This window comes from Strix uralensis, chromosome 21 (assembly GCF_047716275.1).
Source record: "Strix uralensis isolate ZFMK-TIS-50842 chromosome 21, bStrUra1, whole genome shotgun sequence".
NCBI lineage: Eukaryota > Metazoa > Chordata > Aves > Strigiformes > Strigidae > Strix > Strix uralensis.
The window spans coordinates 2,709,167-2,735,177 of record NC_133992.1 but is presented as its reverse complement, the minus strand read 5'-3'; the positions used below and the strand labels follow the sequence as shown (position 1 = coordinate 2,735,177).

General features: G+C 45.0%; 1 protein-coding gene across 11 annotated transcripts in view; it reads right to left on the bottom strand.

The window, feature by feature from the left end:
* EHMT1 (euchromatic histone lysine methyltransferase 1) overlaps positions 1–26,011 on the bottom strand; it is a 123,422-nt gene that overhangs the window by 71,958 nt on the left and 25,453 nt on the right. For 3 of the 11 annotated variants that reach the window (XM_074891076.1, XM_074891087.1, XM_074891078.1), the window contains exon 1: positions 2,144–2,213. The exons of 4 other annotated variants lie outside the window; for them this stretch is intronic. In XM_074891076.1, the coding sequence (XP_074747177.1) occupies positions 2,144–2,206 (63 nt within the window). In that variant the 5' untranslated portion in view covers positions 2,207–2,213. Of the gene's footprint in view, positions 1–2,143; positions 2,214–23,124; positions 23,316–26,011 lie in introns of those variants that run through there. 4 more of the 11 variants (XM_074891086.1, XM_074891089.1, XM_074891082.1 and 1 more) reach the window with 3 other exon arrangements.

The following is a 26,011-nucleotide window of genomic DNA, read 5'->3' as shown; positions in this document are numbered from 1 at the left end:
CCCAGAGCCTTTCAGTTGAACCAAAAGCAAGGTAACTCTCCTTCTGCGGTGATTCCTTGACTGCTCTCAGCTCCAGGAGTGGGAAGGGGAGAAGGAAAAACTTCAGGGAAAAACCACAAAAGGACAACAAAGAGGAGCAGCAGGAATCAAGCCAGCTCTCCCCCAAACCAGCTGGCCAGGAGGGTGAAGCTCAATGAAACTCCTTGTTTACCTGAAAAAAATAGCTCCCTGCCATTGCACGAGGTGCTCACGATCCTCTTTCCTTAGAAGATGACACTGCGTGGGAGAGGTGAGGGGAGCTGGGCTCCAGTGCTGGCAAAAGGAATCCTTGGACAACCACTGCAGTCCAAGCCTCCAGGTCATGGGCCTGCTCCTGCCCCCTGCACCCCTGTTGCCAGGCCCAGGGCTTGTCTAACAGGGGCTGGTTAGTAGAAAATATGCCCCATCTGTGCTGCAGAGCCAAGCTCTGTCCAAACATGCTCTTGGGAAGAAGGGAAGAGCTCGTGTTGGCACTTAAAAGTCAGTTAAATACATGAAGGGGAAAAAACCTAAGATCCCAAGGCCCCACTTTGGGGCTCTTAACCCTTGCTGAAAAGCAGCACGAAGTCCAGACCTCGGGTTTCTCTCTTCCCTCCAAAGTAGGTCAGGCTTTTCAGCGTCTCTCTGCAGATGCTTTCAAAGGGCATCAGCTGGCAGGGACGGAGCATTAGGTGTTTTCGACCGGTGTCATCGTGGTCACCACCACACAGGAGCACACATTGCACACTTCAGTGTTTTTTTGGTTACTTGTTTCCTCAGTCTTCATTAAACCCAAATGCTTTTTCCCCTGGATGGGAGCTGATCAGGCAGAAGACCTCTGCTCTTCACTGTTAAAAAGAAACCTTATTTCTCTCCTTATGACTTCTTCTGATGCCTTTTCCTTTAGCACACATCTTCTAGATGATGAATATTAGACATATTTATAGTCCAGTGAAGATACGATAGATATTTAGATTAGGTATCACAGATCATCCTGTAAGCTCCCTAGTCTTTTAAATGCCATCTTCACGTCTCACTCCTCAATTGAATGTTCAATAATCGTGTCTGCATGGCAATTTCAGGGGTCTCCCTCGAGCACAGCAAGCTCAGGCCAGTGTTTTGCCTGCTGGCAGGGGTGCCCAGATCCCCACGGCTCTGGGACCTTCGATGCCCATCCCAAGTCCCACCGAGGTCTGTGGCAGCCAACAGAGCTGTCTGCATGCAACACAAATGACAGCAAAAAAACCCAACAAGAGCATGGCAGGGCCAGGAGTCTGAATTTAAGGTAACTTAAAATAAGCTGCAGACATGGGCCTCCTGCCATGAAATCAACCACGGATATTTTGTTTTAATCAGCTGTTGCCTTGGATTGCAAGCTATTATTAAAAAAAAAAAAAGAGAGAGGGGAGGAAGCCACCCCAAAATAAAAAGGATTGTTTCTTCTGGTAAAATACTGTTCATTTTTGCCTCCATCCAAAGAAGTGAGCTGTAGGCTTGCTTGATGCAAGCAGAGGCTGTCAAAGGAAACTCAGTGAGGAGGTGCCATGAGGCCACAGGCCCTCTCCTCCCCTTTGGAAGTTCAGTCTTCGAGCAGCTCGGACATCCCAGGGTTTGCTCTTCTTGCTTACAAGAGCTGCAAGCAGGGAGGGCTCCTGGGAGAATTTTCCAGAAACTTCACAGTTTAAAAAAATTTTTAAAAAGGCACAAAAAAACCAACAACAAAAAAAATCAACCCCAAACAAGCCTCCCCACCCCAGAAGACAAATAAAAGACCACCCAGACGCAAGGGAACAAAAGCCCGAGCTTTCCCGGAGCCAGGCGAGGGCGGATGCCGAGGTACCTGCACGCCCATGGCACAGCACAAGGCAACAATCACCACAGCACAGAGGGAGCCTGGCCAGCCTCCTCCGGCCGGCTCCCCAGCGCACCCCGCGTGCCCTCCCGCGCTCAGGGCAGGAAAATACATGTGTATAGAAACAAATAAAGAAATAACCCCCCGCTACATTCCCCAAACTATCTTCCTCCTCTCCAAGCTTCTCCTTCCCCAGCAGGAGACAGCCTGCCTGCGGCCAGGGCCGGCGGGGAGCTGCTCTTTGCGAGGCATGGGAGGTGGACCCTGCTGTACCTGCGGACATCTGTTGTCTTCTTCTGGTGAAGACTCAAAGAGTTGCATATTCCAGATCCTCATGAGCAGTGATTCAGTTTCTGCTCATGTGATAAAAGCTCCCTCTACAGAGTGAGCATGCCCAGAGGAGACCATTTCACTGCTCCCTCCAAGCTGCAGCCATTTCACAGAGAACCTGCCGGCTCCAGGGCGTCCATTGGAGCGCGATTATCCCGGGCATCCCGGGGACGCACCGGTAATGCAGATCATCTGTCAACTTTCTGACAGGGTGCCAGGCCTCAAAACTGATCGCTTGCCTGAAAAAAAAAAAAGCCTTTTAAACCATAGAGCGAGGTGTTCTGTCTCAGTGGCCTTCAAGAGTAGCCCTTGCCCGCAGGAAAAGGAGAGGCAGGAGGGACAGGGAGGGATGCTGCGTGGCTTGGGGACGCTCCCGTGCTGATTTTGTTCTGCTTAATGAAGCGCCCGACCTCCGAGTGCTGGGATGAAGGCACACGGGTTAAACTGGTTCAGTGTGCAGTGTCCAACTGCAAGTGCATTCGAGATCCGATCTGCTGAGCTGAAGGGGAGCTATTTTTCTCTTTGGGGATTAATAAGACAACCTGACCTGGTACAACCAACCTTAAAAGGGTATCACAAACAGAGTCATTAAAAAGAGGGGAGGGAGAAATGGAATAAGGGGGGAAAACCCTAATGAAGTGATAGTGCACTACTAGGTGCAGGAGCTCTGAGCTCAGCCTATGTCAAACCATATGATACAGCTGGCCCAGCCAGCACGATAAAGGACGAAATTTTAGCTTCAAAATAAAAGTAGTTTGTCTCTGTTCCACTTAACAATTAAGCATAAACTCTTGGCAATCTTTGTATCTGCTCAAGCTCCCAGTAAAACTGCCGGAGCAACTCGCAGGAACATCTGTAAGCAGAGATCAGCTGGAAGGGATTCAAGTGAAAGACTGGCATTTATGGGAGGCAGGAGCAGGAGGCTGCTGGAGCTGGGTGTCGTGCTGGAGAACCTCCCACCCGAGCAGGGGGAGGGCGGCCGGCAACCCTGGAGAAGAGGCCAGAAGGAAGAGGAAACTCAGAAATGGACTGTGACACCACCCGCTTGTTCTTGGCCAAAGAAAAAACAGTTTTCAAAAAAAAAAAATAAGAGCACAGAAGATAGTTCTCTTTAAGAATAGAAATTAAAATGAAGACAAGCTGAATGTAATGTGTTACAGTGGGCCAGAGGGTACAGGGAGCAGCTTGCAATGTAGGCAGGAAAAAAGGCCATCAAAATCCATAGTGAGGTTTTGAGGAGCTGAAGGACTCTGCCTTACACCTTGCACCAAAAGCAGGTATGTAAATTCAGGCCTTCAGCACAAGCATGAAACCATTGCCTGCTCTGCTCTACCCATCCCCTCCTCTCTGCTGAGCATTGCAGAAACGTGTCCTGCCATTGCATTATTGCAGGCTAGAAACATCAACAAGATACATTTTCTCCAGCCCAAGCAGCTAATTCACCACTGTGTCCAGGCACATTTGCAAAACAGCGATAGTTAAAGCAGCACAAGAGCCTGTCACAGATCTGCCTTGGCTACAAGGATGTTGTTTTTCTCTCCACACTGTAGAAGTTTCACTACTAAACAGTTAAAACACACAAGGCTAAATCGAGATGACTGAAATTCATAGAGAAGGAATATTTGAGGTGACAATATAAAGCAAGGATCTCTCTTTCACCCATTGGGTTTTTGTTTGATGTAAATCTTAAGTTTTAATATACACAAAAGGAGATTTTCCTGGCCTTTCTATCAGTCGCTGAGAGGTGTAGAGGTAACTCATTTAAGACAAACTCAAAAATCCCTGAACAAAAGCAACAAAAACCAACTACACAGACAGAAGTTGTATTATCCACCGCATCAAAAGATTACTGTAGTTCAAACCAAGGATGGCTTTAAAACAGTTGACGCTGCATTGCCCTTCCTTGCAGCATGAAATTACCAAGCTTTCATTAAAAACACAGAAATAGAAACAAAGATATTAACAAAGGCAGTGTCGATGAACTACCACAGTCAACATCCCATTTCAGAGATAAAATAACGACAGAACCACACCACAGCCTCAGCCTTCCCGTGCATGAAGAAGGGCAGCACTCCCCACTGCATCTCAACACTAGACATGTTTTTACTGCTGAAGTTAAATGCTTTTCAGATCTCATGGCCATCCTTGAAAGCACTAAATACTGGGGGTTTTTTTAAAAAAAAAAAAAAAAAAGCAAAGCTGATCAGGGTATTGCAGATGCTTCAACAACCAACTTGAGCAAAATGATTGATCGGCATCGTACCAGCATCTCTGCACAGCACCGCGTTCACAGGGGATGCTTGTGTATTGATTAATAAGACCTTAAATTTATGCCAACCAAAAGGAGAAAAAAGCTTCCAGGACACAGCCACTCCTGCGCCCAAGCAAGGTCTGTCGGCTGTCAGAGGTGTGAGACTCCTGCCCCGGGACCCCCCTTTCCCCCCTTTTGCAGAGGTCAGCTGCTGCAGAGGCACAGTCTCTTTTCTAGCCACCTGGTTAGAGACCCATCTCCAGGCTGGCCGAGGAAGCAGTTTTTCTAACGTTGTAGCATAAGAACAAGCCCTTGCCCCATGAAGCTTTCCCCTTTATTTAACCCAAGTATTCTCCAGCAGTTTCCCCACCAAGCCGGTACGAGACAGCATAACACCCCCCTTTCAAAATATCTTCTACCAGGGACCATAAAACTACAAGGTATTTTTACTCTGGGGCTCTCTAGCCTCTGTTCTCTGATTCAGGGCTTGAATATCCTTTCAGAAATCTCACATTTTCAGGAGGAAGGCAGCAGCACAACAACCTCCTTTCACAAAGGACACCAGGTTCCTCAGGGCTTTTGCTTAATTACACCATTATGTATGGCATTTTCACAGCTCCCTAGCAGAGGAAGTGCAAGTGGGAGGCAAGGGGAGATTTTTCTTTCTATAGGAAGAACAATATTTAGCTCTGCAAAATACGGGGGGTTTTCCTTATTTCCATCAGGCTCCTCTTCTTCCAGACCCTCCAGTTGCTCCAATCTGAGGCTCCCTTTCAGCCTCCTCAGAAGCGATCCCAAAAGCACGACAAGGTGAAGGAACCTTCGATATGAGCATTCCTGCTGGAATCCTGATTTGCTTCTGCACTTCTGCACTATGAACCACTCCCCAGCTCCACTGCAAGCTGTGAAAATGCCTCCCTTCCCTCCTCAGCCATTATGTACTACATTTCTTAACCAGAATGTCCCAGGACACACTGAATGAATATCCTCAGCATCCTCCACGGGAGCCCAAATGTCCACCTCCAGGCTCAGGTAACAGCCTTGAAGGAGCAGGCAGTCATTAATGCACACTTCTGGAATCACAGATTTCCCCACCTTTCAAAACCTGTTTTCCCTGAAGTTTCCAAGCCATCTCCCTTCCTGCCTCTCTTTCCCAAAGTTGAAAACTGCTTTTACTTAATAGGAAACATGAAATGTTCCCTGGGATCCTGCATTGAGTACATCACACACACTAAGAAGAAGAAAAAAAATGAACACAAAAAAAAAAGATGCTGTTGCGACAGATGTTGAGATGTAAGCTCTCTGGGAGATGCTGCTATGTTTTGATAAGAATATGTGTTGAATATTTCATTTACAGGGCAATCCTAGAACTTTATTTAGAAGCATATTGGCCAGACAGCTGTAATTTAGAACATACTGTATTCCTAACAGTTCCCAATTATAAACTCCTTCAGCTTTAACTTATAGTAACCACAGCTCCTTCTATTTTGGAAATCTAAAAACACCATTTCTCCCCTTCATTCAGCTATCGCATATCAAGAGCTTCTACCGTACAAACAGAGCCTTGTTCAAAAAGGGTCCTAAATACAGCATCCCATCTCAGTAACAGTGAGCAAGCTCATCGCTTTAACCACACTCACCGTTTGCTCCACGGGCAAATTGTTTTATTGTTTTATTTGGGGGACAGTAGATGGGGCGGGAATCAGAGCCATGTCAATGCAAAGCCATCCTGCTTATTAGTAGTCTTCTGCCAGCAGAGCCGGCTGTAAAAATGGCTGCTCACATTCAATCTCGCTTCTGCTGCAACACTTCACTGAAACAAACGCTGGAGCTCGGGTGTAGATTCTGCCGATGAGCCTCACGTGTTCAACGTGTCCCTGTTCTTTGACCTCACACCTATTTTTTTTAAGGATTAGGGCATTCACATGAAAATAAGCAAGTTCTTCACTGGAGGAGAATCAGTGCTTCATGATGCTTTTGTATCTCTCCCCAAATCATGAACTCGGCTATGAAATATCACAGTTGATGGCTCTACAAGCAATTCCGCTGACATTATAAAATTTCTGCATGGAACAGAAGGAGCAGATGAACTCTTTAAAAACAAAGCTCCAGCCTTCATGCAAATCTCACTAGTTAAGAAGGGAGAAATGAAGCAAGCATGATGTGTATACAGAATTGGCTCTGAAGAAGCTGCTTTTCATCAACTGCCATAAGGTGGCAGTGGGTCTTTAAGGCTACCTTACACCTTTCACACAAGCACAATAGGAAATTATCACACGAGTGGTTTTCCAGCATCTGAAACTGTTTAAGTCAAATTTCCTCATCAAGGGAGCCAGACCATACATGATAACTTGGGGCTGAGATCACCTCAACACCTGAGTCACACAAGGAGAAAAAACCACCAGGATCAATTCTGGAAAGCTGTAAACGCAGCCCCCATCTGAGCCAAAGAAAATCAAAACCTTTTCCTTCCAGTGTACAATTACAATGCTGCTTATTTTACATAAACGCTTTTCTTTGTGCATTCATCCAACCATAAACAAGCCAGCCTCCATTAAAGAGTTAGGGAAGTTCTGCATGGCCAGCAAGCTGAGGCTCCAGCAGACTTTCACGCAGGGACTGTAAAAGCAACACCAGTGAGCAAGCTGGTCACCAATTTAGTGCAGGGCTGACATATCCAACAGGCTCAGAAAACACTGAGGAAGCGTTGGGTACACAAGAAATGCAGAACTGGGCAATAAATAGGCAAGTTACTTTAGGTAATGAAGTGAATTATCATGCAGGTTGACCCAGCTGTGTGAGACCATCACCTGGGACACAGCAATAAAATAAAAATCTGTGTTTCACTTTTTACCTGAACTGCGCTACGAAAAGCAGCCAGAGTTGCCCTGAAGAAAGAGCCGATCTACCTTACTGCACGCAGGCTAAAGATAGACCATGATCGCAGAGATTTCTGCTAATAAAGTTAAACACAGTAACTTTGTAATACCAACATAGTCACAGTGCCCGAAGTAGAGCAAACCTCTTGCCTTACCTTTACTTACAGCCAGGCTGAAACAAGTGTGGACACCCCATAACACACCTCCCCCAGGAGACAGGGTCTGCGAGGGCTGAGGCTCGTGGCCGACGTCTCCCTCCCTGCTCCACACAAAGTCAGATCTTCCCCACACCTCACTAATACAAACATCGAGAGCCAATGTAAATGTTTTATTGGCACTTTACCACGCAGCTTGCTTGTACAACAACTGGAGTCAATCGGCTCATGCAGCACATACCTGCTGGTGCTTACACATTCCTTGTAAAAAGCTGGCAACTACAGATGAAATCCAAGAGCCCAACCTAGCACAACTTTCAGAATCCCCTTCCTTCCCCCAAACCCGCTCGCCAACATGTCAAACCCCTGCAAGAAGCACAGAAAATCTCTCAGCCAAAGGAATAAACATATCTATGTTCCCTCCTCTCCTTGCCAGTTTGGAGGACCTGATGTGGCAAGGTTTGTTTGCAGTCCTTGGAATGCAAAATAAGCCCAAAAAAGGGAGTTTGAGTTTTACATTCTTTCGCCCTCCCACAATCACAGACGGATCTAGATTTAAACTGCAGAGCAGGTCTGTGCCCTGCAAGGCTTCCCATTAATAATAATTAGCGACCGAGCCGCACAGCCCACGACTGAGACGCGATCACGTGCCTTCCAATATTGAAGGCACAACCCTGCAAGTCCCCGCAGCCCTCGCTGCCAGCCCCTGCCTGCTGTCGCTTTATGTCACCACCCTAACATTAGACAGGTCCGTTCTTTATATAGGTTCACCAGTCAGTAAAGGTCAGTATTTTAAAACCCCTCCCCGCTGATCCGCAGGAAGCAGTTTGAAGCCATCTCGTGTCAGTGGTTAACTATGCTGCTTTTGAATCAATTCCAACAGTTTTTACTTCATCTGGTCTCCTCGCTCCCCTGGCCCAGGGGAACAGGAAGGAATCGGCCGGATTTGCCCTACCTCCGTCCCGTCTGCGGGGAGCTGCTGGGTCCTTCCAGATCCTGACTCCAGGCCTATCACTCCTCCAGCCACAAATCCATCTCACTCTATGGGTGCAGCCTCCACCCTGGAGCATGCTCAGTACCGGCTGATCTTCAGCCATTTCAGAGCTTTAATGAAATGTAAGCATAAGGAAGTGTCATTAGCAAAAAAAAAAAAAAAAAAAAAAAAAGAAGGAAAAAAAAAAGGTGCAGGATTCATCCCGATGCGGCCAACCTTCCTGTTTCCATCCTCTGTCAAGGAGGTGAAGCTCTCGCTGCAGGGATCGCAGGCGTTTTTAGGCAGCAGGCATCTTGTTTTAGAACAAAAGCAAGGAAAATCCTGTCTCAGGCAAGCCTTGTGCAAAAATGAGCATTTCCTAGTGACACTCAAACCAGCAGATTTTTCACTCTGGACCTTCCACAAATTACAATATTTTCATGAAATGCCATTAATATTATTTTTTTTCCCCCAACGGGCTTCAACTGAGGCTTTTAGCTCACAATGCAAATAGTGCTTCCCATCCATCTTAAAGCTAAACCTACCCCAGTCTACCCTCTATCACCTTGAAGAGTATTTTAACTCCATTTGCAAGAAGGTTAAAAAGCAGGAAGAAAGAGGGGTGAAAAGAGACTACAGTACAACACACTTCATGCTATGTTTTCTTAAGGACCTGAATTTTAAGAAAGGTTTGTTTTTCACTAGTCAGCCCTGAAATTACTCCATCGTTACCTTGTCTCCTCAATGCAGTAAGTTTCAAAGAAGAATTAATAGAGGAATTTTTTTTATCCTTTTCAGTTTTCCAAAAAACAAAATATGCAAAGACACACAACGCTGAAGCCCACCACGCGTTTTCTCTGCCGGAGGGCAACAGCCCTGCACGCTGTGAGCGACCTGCACATGGAACTGGACTGTTCCTTAAAGACTTGTATTTCCCTATATATCCTTTGCATATCGCCTACCAATCCCTACCAGCTCACAGAATTACTCCAGAAAGCAAAACTAATTGTTGCAGAAGTAAAGCATTGCAGGCCAGGACAAAATTGGTTATTTAATCCCAACAAAGTTTTAATGCATACCCTATTCCTCATGTTGGGCCCAAGCCAAAAAAAACGCTGGATGTTCAAATCCGTTAATTGTGTGTGCACTCTGTCGAGCGATGCTCATTTCCCGTGCACGCATGGCTAATATTTCTGCCATGTATGTACAGTGTCTGCTTCAGTGCTGAAGTTTTGATTCTTCAAAGGAAGAGGAAAAAAAAGAGAAAAAAAAAATCAAGTTACTTTATCAAATTGGGGTGACAGATGAATGCCAAAACCCAGCTTTTTTCCTGAACCAAACTTCCAAGGTAATCACCAAAATACTAAGAGACTTTCTGTACAATGCAATAAGCCACATTAAAGTCAAGATTTTCATCAGTCCACAGCACATTCATGTCAGATGCACTATGCAAACAACTCAGAATGTTGTTCTCTCATCTCTTCCTTGATAAATTCAGCCCAGTCCTCAACATCAAGCTACAGCTTGCTAGCAAATTATTTGGGATAGTATTTGATTTGACTTCTGAACGCCAGGCAGCCTTTCGAGCCAAGCGCTGGCGAGTTGCATTTTACCAAAATATTTTTAGAGCACAAAACATTCGGTAAAGTGACCCAGGATAAACCATCACAACTTAGCACCGAGAGTGTGAGCTTAGCTCCCCTCAGACCTCTATTTGTGCTGAGGGATTGCACCGAAGCCCCAGGACCGATGCCCTGTGGTAGCCGTTTGGCCCCCGGCTGCCCCTTCTGCGGGGACCTCCGTTTGCAGCGCAGGATGCAATTCTCTCTACGCCACGTTTAGGCAACTCTTGAGATACTGCACAGTGCTTTCATTAAGCACAGATTGGTAAACCCTGCCGACAAATTCTATTCTCGTCCTCTCCCCTGCCTTTAAATTGGAGGTAGTTTAAAAATAATATTCAGACCATATAATCCCGAGGCATGTCTGCTGAATCTAGCAGTGTTTGCATCTAGCACAGCTCAAGCATGTCAAGTTTGTTTCCTTGGAAACAAAGACCAATTTGCAAGCATTGCTTTCTTCCTTTTTTTTTTTTTTATGTAACGAAGACATACATACCTGCAGCTCTTGTTGATACAAAGGAATTAAAGCAGATTCATTTACCAACAAGGTTCATAAGAGAATTATTTAATATATTTCACTAATGAACAATTGGCTTGCTGCACTAAGGGAAAACCACAGTTCATCACTATTTAAAAATCCCTTTTTCCCTCAATAGATACACACTCGAGGCATGGCATTTATATTGTTTCCTTGGGGACAGGTAGGAAAAAAAAAGTAAAGCCAGAGTCATTTGCTTACCCTAGGCTAGGTACGCTGGTTCCAGTGGAGGAACAATTTAAGAGGGAAATCCTGTATTGCTCCTATCATATCGCTCCAAAAGATACACTAGTACAGCTCAAAACACACCTGCTTTCAACACAGACTGAAGAGTCAACACAAGCTTAATAAAAAAAGAAAGCAGTAACATCTTCTAGATATGTTTTGCCAGTTTTAAGCCCAACTTTTTCCCACGGAGGGCATGCATTAGGGCTTAAGTGGGAAGCCAGCCTTTTTATGCAGCCGTAACTCTTCTCCTAGAGCCTTCTTACATCAAAGGTCCTCATGCTGAAGCAGTAAATCCTATGGCGACAACACACAACCTCTCTGTGCAGGCAAGAAAGAGGAGGGAGGGCAAAAAGTGTCAGGGCCGAGTTATCCACAGCCTCATTTGCAAAGGCAGTCAGTACCTCCACCCTCCAGAGCCTTCGTCAGGAATTACAAGAGCTCAGCACCTTTCAAAAATCTGTCAGATATGGCGTAAAATGAACACACATGAGAACAGCAAATAAAATTATGGCTCCTTAAACATGCCCTACCGGAGGCTGACTCAGCACAGAGTTCATTTCACAACACGCTTGGGCTGAGGCCAGGTTGATCTCTACTCGAGAAGATTACCTTCATATCCAAGGGAGCAGAGCTTGAAACTTCTCTTGCTCCTATTAGCATCCCCACATTAGAAAAAGCCAAGGGAGCTGCACGAACAGAAGCTGACAGGAGCAAAAAAAAGCCTCTTTCCTCCACATAAAGGACAAAGCCTCACAATTCCCTGCCCCTGGAGAATTGTTAGAGTCATTGCTAGAGCCAGTGTCCAGCACTAAACCTGATGTGAACCCCAGATGCTCCACACTTCTGAAAGTCAGGCCTTGGACTCCAACACACCAGATACTCCAAAGAGGTTCACAGCTTGCAAATGCTACTTCACTGACAGCAGCCTTGCTGTCTTCTTGAACGTGCTCACAGTAGGACCAATGCAGTCACCTGGAGGGTAAACTGTAAACAAAAAGCACCAAAAAAACCCCAAAGCCCGCAAATGTCCAGCAGAACTGCCAGGATGTCTCACCCTAGAGCTTGAAAAATTAATCTCTGTTCAGTACACTGACTGTTTCAAATGTGCCTGAAGAGCATTCAACACGACTAACGCAGGTTTCGATTCCTGCTGCAATCAAGTCATCCTGGAAACAAATCCCCCAGCCTACCCTCTGCAATGGTGTGCACCGTTTACCAAGCATTGTCATTTCTTAGTTTTTTTCCAACCAATGCACAGTCTTAAGGAGTTTTGGAGACTGTTCTAGCCGGCATGAATTCTGGAGAAGAACAAGGAAAACAATCTAGTTCTTCCCAATCTAAAGCAGAGCATATACTGAAAAAAGCATCTAAACACCACCATGAAAAAAGAACCAGACAGATACACTGTGATTTGCTTATTCCAACAATAAAAATACTTAGGACTTTTTGTAAAGCAATTTATACTAAGAGATGGGAATAGTAGGCAATATTAATGTCTCCATTTTACAGATGGGAAAATGGAGGCTTGGAGAATTAACTGCCAAAAATTTCTGGGGTGGTCCTTAACAAACATATGGAGCAGAAGAACATGATATAGGAGACCTAGATTTGAAATCATGCTCTACTGCTGATTTACTGAGTCACCTCAGCTGACCAAGTTGGGGCAGCAAAGAATGTGTTGGGATAGCCTTTTGGGGTGACACGACTGTGAATCTCAGTGAAGTTTGAGCACTTTAAGCTTCCTTGAAAAAATCTCATCCTCCATTATTTAAAAACAAACAAAAAAACCCCAAAACACATCAATGTACATAACAAATATATCAGTATTTCCTCCTGCTGTACAATATTCCCTGTAGCTAACATGTTTTGGAGGGGAGGGGAAATACTGATCCTAAACAGTAAACTTGCAATCACTAAGGAGCTTTTTATGCCCATTGCCAAGTTTGAAAGCAGGCGAATGCCATGTGGGTGAATCTGTGACACCAGGACATAGTCCAGACTCATTCAAATCAGTCACATCTGAGTCAACCAACAGGAATCGTAAATTCAAATAAGTTACTCAGAAATTTTTTGTCAGATAACAGGGCTGCAAGTCAAAGCCCCTGGGGCAAGGGCAATGAGCTCCCTTACAGTTTTTTAATTCAGATGCATTAAACACCCAGCAAACACTTAGGTGAAAATATTGTATTGAAACAAAAGCAAATGTGGAAACAGAGTGAGATTACACCACTTACTAACAAATTTAACTATTGCTTCCCTTCCCTTTCTCTTCCCCCTTCAGCCTGGCAGCCTCTGCAGTGTGCCGCTTGCAGGTATCAGAGGAACAAAGGGCTAATGGATGCCGTGAGCCCCACGTGTGTCTAGAGACTGCTGAACACAGATTTAAATTTGGGATGACAGTCATGGGATTTATTTTAATGCCCAAATCATTAAACCATCCTATTTGCTTGGGCTCCCCAAGCTATAATGCTAAAGACTTGCTGTATTATGGAGTACAAATGTAAGGAAGGTACTTAGAGATCAAGTCTAAGACTGACGAGGTCATTCTGATGCCTTCCCACATGAAAGCTCAAATTTCAAATCAAGAGTCATGCAGTGATTTTGGGTGGCCAGTTCAGACAGAGTTTTTCAAAGCTGCTGAGAGCTTGCACCTCCTTCGAGATGTAGAGACACTACAGCAAGGTGCAAATGGTCAGTACGCTTCAAAATTAAGCACTGGTTTCACAGAAACAATTAAACCACTATTTCAAAAAACTATTTCCTTGAAATTCTCCCACCTTTCCCCCTCCTCCATGTTTAATGCCCACTTACTTGCCTCACAAGGAAGCACAGAGTTTAATTTTGTTAGAACTTTAAACTGGAGGACTCAAAATACAGCCAAACACTAGGAGAAAAACCCCACAAAATGCTGCAATAATGTGACCAGCTCTCAGAGACATGAACCAGAGAATGGGGAGAGATGAACCTTGCAGAACATCTGCAATAAAGCACAGCAGCCCCTCTCGTTTTCTCGCCGTTGGCCACAGCAACCAAAATCTGTTTTGGAGGCAAAGCAAGGGAAGGCAGGAGTCTTCTGTGGAGAAGTTGTGCACATAGAAAAAAAGACCATTTGCACTATTTTTATTATACAAAGAACAGAAGAGATCTTCACCCTTCCAGTGCTCTGTATGGAGACCAGACTCTCCCTCCTGGTGCTGATCTGCTGAATTCAAATGTGCATCATGGACCTTTGGAAGCTTCCCCTCTGCTCTCCATGCAGCCTTACCCCACAGAAAAGGCAAGCACAAGTGGTCGGTTCTGGATCAGTAATACTACCAAAAATAAAATAAAATAGAACTGCACAGGCAATAGGGAAAAAAAAAAAATCCTGAGTATTCTTCTTCTTCAACAGGGAGCCAAATGCTGGCCTTCAGCAGCCACTTGATCACTCTCAGGCTTCAATTAAACAAACTCAAGGACTGCCGAAGTCAGCTTCCTTTCCTCGAGCAGTTTTGTAAGACATTTGCTTGGTAGCTGAAAGCTCTGGAGTTTCACATGAAACTTATTAGTGGCTGGATCATCCCTGTCACTGACTTCAAAACCCAGAACCAGAGCATCGTACCAAGACAGCTTGTTCCCGTGTGCCTTTGATTAATGACTCCTGCTGCACTTGGGGAGCTGAATTTCGGCATTGTTTTCACACACAAGCCAAGAAAAAACAGCCAGCCAGGCAGAATATGGCCCTCCAAGAAAGATTTCCAGGATTCCCTGCCAGTCAGCAGCTGACAATATACAGCCAGACACCGTCGGCGGAGGGAGGGTGTTGCACAGCGTTACCACGGCACGGTCGTTACGCCTCGCACAGTCTGCGGGATGATCCTTCCCCAGACGGGTGAGAGTCAGGAAAGAGCTGCTACATCACCTGGCAAGCATCACTTAGCTTTGTTATTGCCTCCTCAACGTGTTCAGCTCTCACAACAGACCGTCGAGGTGGGAGCTGCAGCTCTGGTCTGGCAAAGCACCTGGGAGCCACAGGTACGGGGCTTGCCACCGGCACCTGTCCTCCAAACCAGTCCCTGTTGAAATGCATGGGACTGCTTCAAAATAAACGTGCCCTCATTTAGGCTTAGTGATATATTGGTTCAGAGCAAAAATCCTGAGAGGAAGTAAAATCCTTTTCAATGGGTACGTACCCTGCACCGTTCTTCTGCCCACGGTATAATTACAGCCCAAACAGGCTTCAAGCAACGTCCCGAGCCTGCAAGAGAAGGTCCTTCCAGAGCCCCACGGGTCTGCAGCCTGCCTTGGACACAGCTGTCCTGTCTTCTCCTTGCAGGCAGGTGTAAGGTGTCAGCAGACACCCAATATAAACACAAATGCTTCTAAGCCTTGACTGTGGGTAGACAATATCCTCATCCTAAGGAGGATTGGTCAGGGCTCTTTTTCCCCCCTTTGAGAAAGATCATGATAATAATGACATTAACCCAGATGGTTGTAATGGGAACATCCCTTGGGTACTGCCATCATCACAGCAGTATTTTTGATATTCTCCTTTCCTGACATGGCTCAGATGTTGATGTGAAAACCTGCAAGGGTGGATATTTACAAATCAATATGCTGTGACATGCCTGGAAAACCAATTTTTATTTTCCTAAGTCCTTCTTTAGAAGGAACAGAGGAGAGTATCAGCTGTAAAGCAGCCCAAAATGCCTGCCATTTCAAATTGCATTTAACACTCCTCTTCCTCTCCATACTGAAAAAAGCATTGCAGAAGTTCCTGTAAAGCCCTGCATATCCCACTGCTAATCTAAATATGCCCCATTCCCAAGGAGACTGAATGGATGTCATAAATCAAAGTTTAACGTTAAACTATAAAAACCCAAGAAGAGGCTGCATCCACTGCTATGCACAAGCAAACAAAGCAAAAAAAAAAAAAAAGAAGAGAAACGTGGTTCATAAGTAATACAAATACATACAAATTTTCCTGCAACAACAGTGTAGGCTGTACACACCGGTCTAAAATGCCAGTCTCACGTGTTTATACGGCAAGACTAACTCTGCAGGGCGGGATGCCAGTAAAGGGGACCTTGTGTTCAGGTCTAAGTGATGGACGAAGGACACCAAGGTGTATATGAAGTAATTTATATTTTATATAAATTATATAAAGAGTCCAGTAATTTGAGGGATTCTTATCCATTTATTTTTACCAGGTTCTTATACCTCATTTCTAATCCCCATAACGCTGCCTTGCACTCATCAGTTAACTTCACCCTCAGGAGTCTGTCAATCTTCTTGGGAAGAAGGAAGGTTGCTGCCATCATTTTGTTTTAAAGAGCTACATCCCAGTGGATCCAGCTGTGATTTGCACAGCTGCATTACAACAAGCTCCTTACAGAATCAAGGTCAACTCAGCCTGTATCTCATCATAAAAATTCACCAAATATTTTGTCAGGTACATATAAAGCACTCCTAGAGGTGAAAGGCAAACTTCTCAGTAAGAAGCAAACTCCACCGAGCTCACGCCTTCCAGACTTGCAACGTCTATCAGTGACACCATTAATTTCTTTCTCAGCGTGTAATTGATAATTAAATGGGGGATCTATCTGGACTGCAAAAGCCAATGCACGTCTGTGTTAAAAGGGCTACTTGAAGATAGGTTACACGAAGGTTAAAATTATATTACCTTGCCTTTGCTAGTGAGGATACATAGGACGAGATTGCAAATTAACTCACACTAGCTACAGAGGTCCAAAAATCCTTTGCTTTGTCTTCACTGGGCTGCAAGTGCTGAAACAGTCACCTGTCCTGATGCAAACATGGCACTTTCGGCATTGCGGACAGTGAAAGATTGTGACACAACTGTAAGACAGATGTGGGAAAATGTGACTTACACGATTTCTTCAGTCATTAGCCAGGTCCAGTTGTGCTCAATTTCCTCTCCCTTCAACCATTCACAGGTTTTGTGGGAGACATTCCAAATCAGGTTTCTCAGCCTGGTAGAGCACCGCCTTCTCCAACCTCTCCTAAATGATGGGAACCAGAGACCCTCTGAGGTGCTGCCCATGGAGAATGGAAGGGTCAGTCCTTCCCATTCATCACTCCATCCATGTTCAGGGGACTTTTTTGTATCACTTTCTAGTCACCAGCATAAAGCACAATTAAAGCAAATATTCTGCAGCCTGCTGCAGAGACAACAATCAGCACTTGCCTCCCAACCCCTCATTTTGTTTGCCATCTTCACCTGTTTCCCATCCTACATATCCAGGTGCCTTTCCTTTAACCTTGCTTTGGGATCAGAGTTTTTTCTGTTTGCAATTGTTCACATGCATAGATGCCCAATCCCTCATGTTTCAAAGCTTCACCATCCATGCCATTTTTTCTCTTCTGTTTTGTACTCTCGTCCCCTTTTTAATTCCTGTATTTTCTTTCTCCTGTTCCTAATTTATCCTCTCCATCCCACTTCTGTATTTCTAATCCTTTCTTACTATGCTCTTGGGGCAAGTTTTAAAACAAAGATCCTGCTGCTGCTCACCTCGAGGTGCAGGCAACAATGAGGTTTAACTGCTTTATTCTACAGACTCTGGAAGTGAGCGAACCCACATGGAAACAACCAAAACCCAAAAAACCCTGACAAGATCCCTGCTCTAGTCTCAAAACCCACCAAATTCACTCCAAAGATATACACACACTCCACTGACCCAACAGACAGGAAGGTACTGCTGCTGTGGGAATAGTCTCTGGTATCCTAATATAACCTCAGGGTAAATCTAAACTCTTCCGCATTAACCAATGAAAAGTGATAATGTGTATAACAACACATATAGGCACACATCCACATATGTGGAAATACAAGGAAGAGTTTTCTTGATTCTCTGTCCTTTATTCGGTATTTTGCTACAAGCTTGGCCTACCTTGTATAATGGTGCTGCTCTATTAAATGCATATTGATCCTGTCTGAAAATTCAGGTTTTAAACAGCTGCCCCTATCCCACTTGTAAGGTGAACTGTTAAGCAAGTATCAGCACAGCAAAAATACAAACCCAGTCCAACAACAAAGAGAATCATCCCTTTGCAAATAAAATTGGTAGGTGAAACAAGTGGAGGAACTGAAGTCCCCCCCTCGCACACCACGGTCACACTGCTGCAGCTTTGCAAGTCCACAGTTTTTAGCCAAAGGCTCAGGGCGACATCAGATACCCCTTCTCATACAACACTCCGAACTGCAGGTAACCCAGGCTTTACTGCTCATGCTTACTCTGAAAAAGTGAGGACCCCGTAGGTGAAGAAGGTCTGCGCAAGGCAGCTGGCACTGTCACCCTGGGGAAGGGGATCTCGGCCCGTCCTGCACAGCTAACGCACAAATCAGGGGAAGAGCGTGCCTCTGAGCCTCTCCCACCTATCGTAGCCTTGACTCTGCAAGCTTCAAGGCACTTTGGTCCAAGTTAGCAACACATTATAAGCATAAAAACCCCTGCTTAAATAAATAAAGCATCTGCTTGAAGTTAATTTGTGCTACGGGGTCCCTACAGTGAAGCTGACAAAACCAAGAGAGGGACAACGGGATGAGCAATCAAACAAGCAAGCGATGAGGGAGCCCTCAGACCTCCTCCCGGGGACCTTGCTGGAGCTTGGACCCTCCACCTGGTGCATTTCAGAGCCACAAAAACTAGCCAAAGGAAGAGCTCATGCTGATTTCTCTTACGACTCTGGACCTCTGCCTCCCCTCCCCAGCACGCCCGTTTGCTTTTGCAGAGGACGTGTACAGCAATGACCTCCATTCCGTTATGCCTTAGATTTTCACTTGCTTTCTTCCATCATGAATCATTAACAATCTCCATTTATCATCATATACTTATTATTCTTTAAATTAAAATAATAAAGGAAATTGTGCTGAAGCTTCAGTGTTGGTTTTTTTTTTTTTTAAATCAAGCTATCCCACAGAAAAGTATGCACTTTATACTAAAAAAGAAAAGAAGAAAAAGTAAAGCATGGTTGAATATTGAGCCTACCAACCTTCTACACTGCCCTTTTTATGTCTGACAACAAAGAGGCGTGAATGCTATCAAGTCACACACAGGTACTGGCAACACGATCCTGCTTTGTACCACTTTCCAGCTAGGTGCTCATTTTAATACAACACAAGCTGCCATGCAATTAAAAAGGCCCCAAAACAAAAGGCTGGAGAAAAAACTGCTAATATACCCGACTACCCTCATTTTTAACCTTAAACAATGAACAACGCACCAATATAGAACTACTTTTGCAATGTGTCAAATTTAAGAACAAGCAGTCCCCCACACCCCATTAACAAAACCTCTCAGCAATGATATTTTCTACATACTATATATTATGAATGTGTCCCAAGGCACAGTAGCCCGCGAGCAGCGTTTCATGGCTCCCTTTGCCATCCCCTCCGACATTCACAACAGTGAAGCCCTTCCTCGGCACAGCTGCACTTAAAGCAAAAAAAAAAGGGCGTCTGCCTTACCACGAGGCAATTAACAATTGGGGGGAAAAAAATAATAAATACTCAGCAAGACGAAGCACCTTCGCAGTCCATGGCCTTACCTGCTGGGAAGGGAGAGGCGCAGAGGGAGCCCTCCCAGCAGCAGCACCCTCGGCGCGGCCCTTCGCAGAGCACAGCTGGCAGGCGCAGAGGCTCCATGCTGCCCGAGCCTCCGGCGCGGGGGATAAACCAGCCGGGAGACAACCCCGCTGCTACGTGCCGCTGAGCCATTTCAGTTTAGAGGCGTTTTGTCCGAGGCAATCTTTAGGAAACCCCAATGGAGTGAAGAATCAGCAGTAAAAACCTCTTAAGGAAAGCCTAGCGCGATGCATACCTCTGTTTGGCCGTGCTGGCTTTTTAGATTCCCGTCAAGGATTTTGGAGGCCTACACCGGCGTGTCCACGCGCTCCACACCACGGGAGGTGGCGAGGAGCATGCTCAAAGGGACCAGCATCCTCCCGGCACGCCACAGCTCCATCCCATCGTGGCCCCGCGCTGGAAGGGGAAGCGAGGAGCTGGGATGCTGCACCGCTCCCGGAGCCTGGCAGGGGGAAGGAGGCGAATCGAGGCGAGTGGGGACAGTTTTTAAGAGCTCTCGATCATTCCTCAGAATAAAATAAAAAAATTACTCATCGAGCGATTAAAATGTGCAAACATTTTGCTTGGTGTTCCGACTGCCACATTTAATATTTCAAACAACATCCAGGCCAATATTGTTGCTTAATTTAACATAACTGGATCCCGAATGCATTTCTAACAGATTAAACCACAGAAATATCCACATGTTTTAATGAGGATTTGGCACTACTTGGAGCCAAACAGATTTTAGCAATATTTTTGGACTACAAATTTTTTCATAAGAAAAGAAAGCCCACTGGTAATGGATCTGCATTCCCTACATTTCAATCTTTTTTGGATTTAAGTACAAATTGAAAAACCTAAATATTTAGTGCCATTATAATTCAAGCAACATCTGGACAATTTTCTTTGCCTTGGAAAAGATTTTAGCCAGCTTTGCAAAGGCTCAGTCCATGTTGCTCAGGCAGAATGGCTCCTTTTACATTTGCATGCTTCACTCAGATTCTGTAGTTTCTATGCCAACAAGCATTTGTAACTCTTTAAAAAGCACATTTGGAAGTGGGGGGAGATAGAAGATTTGAAATGTGATAAAGATTTTTTTGTTTGGGGGTTTTTGTTGTTGTTGTTGTTCTCCCAAATCTAAATCATCCATACCTCATTTTTTTCTGAGCCCTGGAAACCTCAAAAAGGCCCAATAAACATCATCTCAGCCACGGCAACTCTTCCACCTGCTTCAAAATGCAGCAGTGACTCAGAAAGAAGAAAGTTTGTTCAGTCAGTCTGATGTATAAAAATACATATACACACACACACTCGCATAAATATATAGACATATATATATATAAAAATCCAGACAAAGAATCAATAGCAACCGTCTATTGGTGTCTCTTCAGACAGTAGCTCTGTGGGGAAAGCAACAAATCTGCAGTGCTGAGAAATGACCCTCCAGATGTACCCCAGTCCAACCCCAACAGGCTAGTGAAACGCCACGCAAATTTACGTGTCCATCTACTACTGCAGCGTACAGGGCCTGTGCAAGTTTCCAAATCCCAAGGAAAAGTAAACAGAGACAAGCAGCTACTACTGAACTGTCACTCAAAATCCAGTCGTTTGATTTTTAACCAGATTTTTGGAAGTCACGCCTCCCCTTCCTCCCCACCCCCAGTCCCAGACCTCACAGATGGCTCTAATTTTATAGTTAACACTTGTGCTCGGCGCTGTGACGTTATAGGTGCATGGAGACAAAGAAAACCACAACCATGAAAAAGCAAAATAAAACATTCAAAGCAAACAATCCTACCGACCTTACAAAAATAAGAGAAGAAGATCTATTTTTACACAGAGGCAGCCTACTAGACACATGGTCATTGTGATCTCCTCTTCCACCTGAAGTTCACACACAGGACCTAGCGATGCCTTTGGAGCTACCATCTGGGGAATGCCAGCTCATCATGAAGGTGCCCACCAGAAAAACCAGTCAGCCCAGGTGGCTCCGCAGCAGGGACAGTCAAAACAAGTTGTTCCCACCAAAAGGCAGGACTACACGGGCGTTTCTTGGGGGAGTTGCTCACCAGGAGGAGCTGAACAGGCAGCTCAAGCAGGGTAGCACCTACCATCGCCTGCTTCTCATAATTTTCTTGTCCATGAGCTCCGGAGGATGAAAGACCAGACCATACAGTGATACTACTGCCAGCACTAAACATTCATTTACAGGCTCATCGTTAATGATGGAGGTCCGTTAGCCCCTTCAATCCACCTCCGGTGCATATGTAATACATGGGCTGATGTGCTGCGAGGGGAGAGGAAGGAAAGACTGTTGATGCTGTGCAATAATCAATCCTAACCACAAGACCAAGAGAAAATACTCCTGAGGACCCGAATATGATAAACTTCTTTTACTTCAGCTAGACGGGGGATACAGAGAAAGGAAGACTGGACTCCCTTAGCCAAAGCAAAACACTTAACGTGCTGCTATTCTGGCAGGGCACCGGTTCCTTCCCTCCCTGCACAATCATAGATGATGCAGTGCATCAGACAACAGATTTCATCAGCAACCCGGGATTTGTTTTCACAAGCAGGGATCAGGATGAGATCCAGGAAGGGCAAAAACTCCCTCAGGGAACAGGAGACAAAAGGACAAGATTATCAGTATAGTGGTGGCAACTAAAAAAAATTTATTAATTTTCAAAAGCAGTTTTGTCTCACGGGACTAGTAACAGCCCCCAGCTAACAAACACAGTTACTCCTGCAAAGAGCCATCAAAAGACCGGGAGAAAAGGCTATGTCTGTAAAACTCTTCTCATTTGAAAAAGGCTTATAGGTCACTGCCTAGCACACAAAATGCCTGGAGCATGAGGAAAGTGCCTTGCAACATATAGCCACTAACACCCACTTTGCCAGTCTTTGCTGTGCTGTAGGAAGGGGCACTGCATCCTCCTCCAGCCCAGCTCCCATCCTCTGATGTTCCCTGCCACAATTTCACAACCTTTGCCATTTCAAAAGCCCTTCTGGAAACCACACCAGCAAGCATGGAGCTATTTTACACAAGACTCTGTGCGACCAATAAATTCAGGCTTCTCCCTCCACATCATGCATACATAGTTCATGCTGCCTACACATCAGGACCATAACTGCTGTAAATTAAGAGTATTTTTACCTATTTCAGTTAACTGTATGGGTTTGTACTAGCTGGAAATGCAGCTCTATCTGTGATTTAGAAGCCTAAAATACTGAAATCAACAGGCAGCTTTCAACAGACAGGAGGTGGCCACCTGAGTGTTCCCTGTCTGGGATAACTTCTTCCATGCTATGCACAACAAGCCAAGTGCACCAACAGCAAGAAACAGCAATTCATACCAACTACAGAACAAACAAAACTGGGCGGTTTTAATGCTGCAGCCTACACCCACACTCCACCGGGACTTCTGAACAGGGAGGAGAGGGAGATGTCTCCTATTAAGAGTAGGAAGAGTGATTCAAAATCAATCTTTGGCAAAATCAAAGTCTGTCGGGACTCATGTTAATGAATTCCCCTGCTGGGTTTATCATGTTTAACAGAAAAGAAAAGATTGTTATATGCACGGCACAGCAGGTGAGACCTGAGGAGGATATTCACACACCTGATTTTATGTTCCCTAAGCTCACTCTAACCAGGAGAGAGTCTCCTTCCCTCCCCTGTGCTAAGCAACATTTGGGCGATGAACCGCTATCTCACCTGAGTATGGTAGTCTCCTGGAGTTGGGTGGTATTAAGATACTTCCATTGTTCTTCTGCTTGAGATGGCAGCACAAAACTTCGGCTGTGAATGCAACAGATGATCACATGTGCTCTTCAGCTAATGGAAATACCCAGGGGCCATGGGTCCTTTGTGCCGAGCCTTCTCCCAGTGGGTCCCTTATGGGATTACTGTAGCAGCCAAGTAAGACAAATTACTATTAGCTGGACTAAGTGCTACAGGAAGATCATGAAAATGAATTAACTCCTACCCTTCTCTATTCCGAGATGGATTACACTCTGCTCCTTTGGAGCAATTTCACATGAGGGGAGAGGGAAACATACGACAGATATGAGGAATTTATTGCCCTGTGGTTTCTTGTGTTGAAACACAGCACTGAAACTGTCCCCAACGCCTCCAGTCATGCTGGGAGATGAGGAAAGAGCCAGGGCCACATCCAGGTCTGGTGCCAGCACCTTTTCCCTGAATACAGTGGAGATATGCTCCTCCTCCACTGTCCCTACACCTGGGAGCCCACACCTGGATGTGCAATGCTTAGAGGGACATGAATGACTGGGCAACAAACCCCTTTCATTACACAAGACTCTTGTTTTTAACACATTGTGCTTTTTCTCTTTGCCACCCTCAGCATAATCCCCCACTGGAAGCACGGCCATCCCCAGCTCCAAGGTTTTATGTATTTCTCAAAGCTTTTTGGAATAAAACAGGAAAGCAAAGTGGAGGGCAGATTCACCACTCCCCTGATGCTGGTCTAGATCTGGAGCTGTGCCACTGCTTCCACACCAGCTTCGCCAGCGTGCCCTGAACGCGTAGCCTGGTATAAAAAATAAATGTGTTAGCTGATAAAATATGAAACTCCCTTCCTCAACCAACGCACCCACAAAAGCTCTAATTTAGCTCTGAGATGCATCATTGAATATTACATCACTTTGGAGCCTTTTAAGGAAGCATTCCAGCATTTTCCCAAATTAATCAGGTAACCTTTTTTTTCAGCCAGAGGAAGTTAAAAATAACCAATAACCAGGTAGGTGTCAGTGAAAAGCTCTTGCAGGGAATATCTTGTCCCATCACCCCTGTAAGTAAGGAAGCTCTTGCCCATCTCCAGGCACTGAAATGCAGCAAAGCCACCTTCCCAGCAAACAAACACAACGAAGCCCAAGGACAACGCTCCCCATTAATGCCAGATAATTTTAGGGCTTCAATTGCAGGCAGTCCATATTGCTAGCAAAATCCTACATAAGATTTGCACTATCTACCACAGCAGGCTTGACCCCATTTTCATATGCAGAAGCACAAAAAAAAGCCCCCTCATAATCCTACAGAACACAGAGCAAATAGCACTCTCTGGGACTACTTGAATACCACCCCATTAAAATACAAACATGTTCCTACAGTAGCTCAATAATTTTAAACATTCACCATCTTTTCATTTCGGGTTTTAAGCACTTTGCCTGGCAACTGTCTGAAGGGCAAATCATTATGGAAATAGGAAGACAATTAATTTTCCTTTATTCTGGAAGAGAGGATTATTGGAATAAATAAAATAATCAGCTTAGACAGGAGCACAATTCACAACTTATGAAAAACAGAAGAGTTTTTTTTCATTTTTCTTTCCAAATAAAAGATTTTCTTGGATGGAGTTTGCAAGGCAAGTGCAGAAGTTTGGGAGTTAAATAACCTTGGAGTGCTAACTCACAAATAACTCCCTATATGCCAGCAACAGGAGGAAGGCTGTCATTTCAGACACTCTTAGAGCCACTTTTTTAATTTATTTAATATAGTAACTTAGAACACCCCAAAAAAAGATACAAAGGCTACTTCCCAACCTCATTTCACACAGAAGTAAATCTGAAGCAGCCCCAGCCTGGATGCAGCCCTAGTCCGAGTGGGAGAGGTGTCGTGGGAGTAAGAGCAGTGCCACGGCACCGGGCACTGACAACAGCAGGTCACTGCTTTTTAGGGTCAGGTCCCCTCCCCATCCAAGGCTCTGCCCCCAGTAAATCCACATTGAGTCTGTTGAGATTAATGAATTTATCTGGATTTCAAGCACTGTAGAAGATATTGGAACCAATTTCAAAATCAAGCAAAGAAAGGTTATGTGCTAATGCTTGTGGATGAATGCAAAGGAGAAGAGTGGCTGTCGAATCAATGCCACTATTTGATGCCAGCCTGTAGCACTAGATGCTCAGCATCATGATTAATACGGTTAAAGGAGTGTCTGATACACTGTGCCATGCATGTATACCTACATATATGAATTAAGTTAAAGGTAAGGCATTTAACTCCCAAACCCCAGTGGGAGAAGTGAACAAGAGGAAAAGGAAAGCCTTCAAGCTCATATTAGCAAGAGATGAAGTTATTATTTACTGAGAAAAATTTGGGATATCTTGGTAAGACCTGTACAGTTATTTCTGAAAGACTCCTCTAATAAGCAGCGTGAGTTATAAAAATAGTATGGAAACTATGGTTCAAGGTTGCTACAGCCTCGAAAAAGAAACAAGAGATAATTGATGGAGGCACAGATTTCTGGGAACACTAAGGACTGTAAAAGTACTGAGAAATCAAATTGATGATCTGGAAAATAAGATGAGATTAAGAATGATCAGGTTAGTGGGGGCTCCTGAAGGAGCAAGAGTGGGAGAAAGCAGACTTTTAGTTTGCAGTGGATCATTAAGGAGGTTAGGGATGAATAATTCTGACTGTTCATATTGTGTCCTGGTGAGCCGTGTTCCCAGACAGGCCAGTTACGTAGCACCCCGCACCCCTCCCGGGAAGGAGCTCGCTCGTGCATCAAGGAGCCCACGCATTTAAGCCAGCTCATAAATCTGAGCCTGGTTCCAGGATCCAGCACCGTCTCCCTCCACTG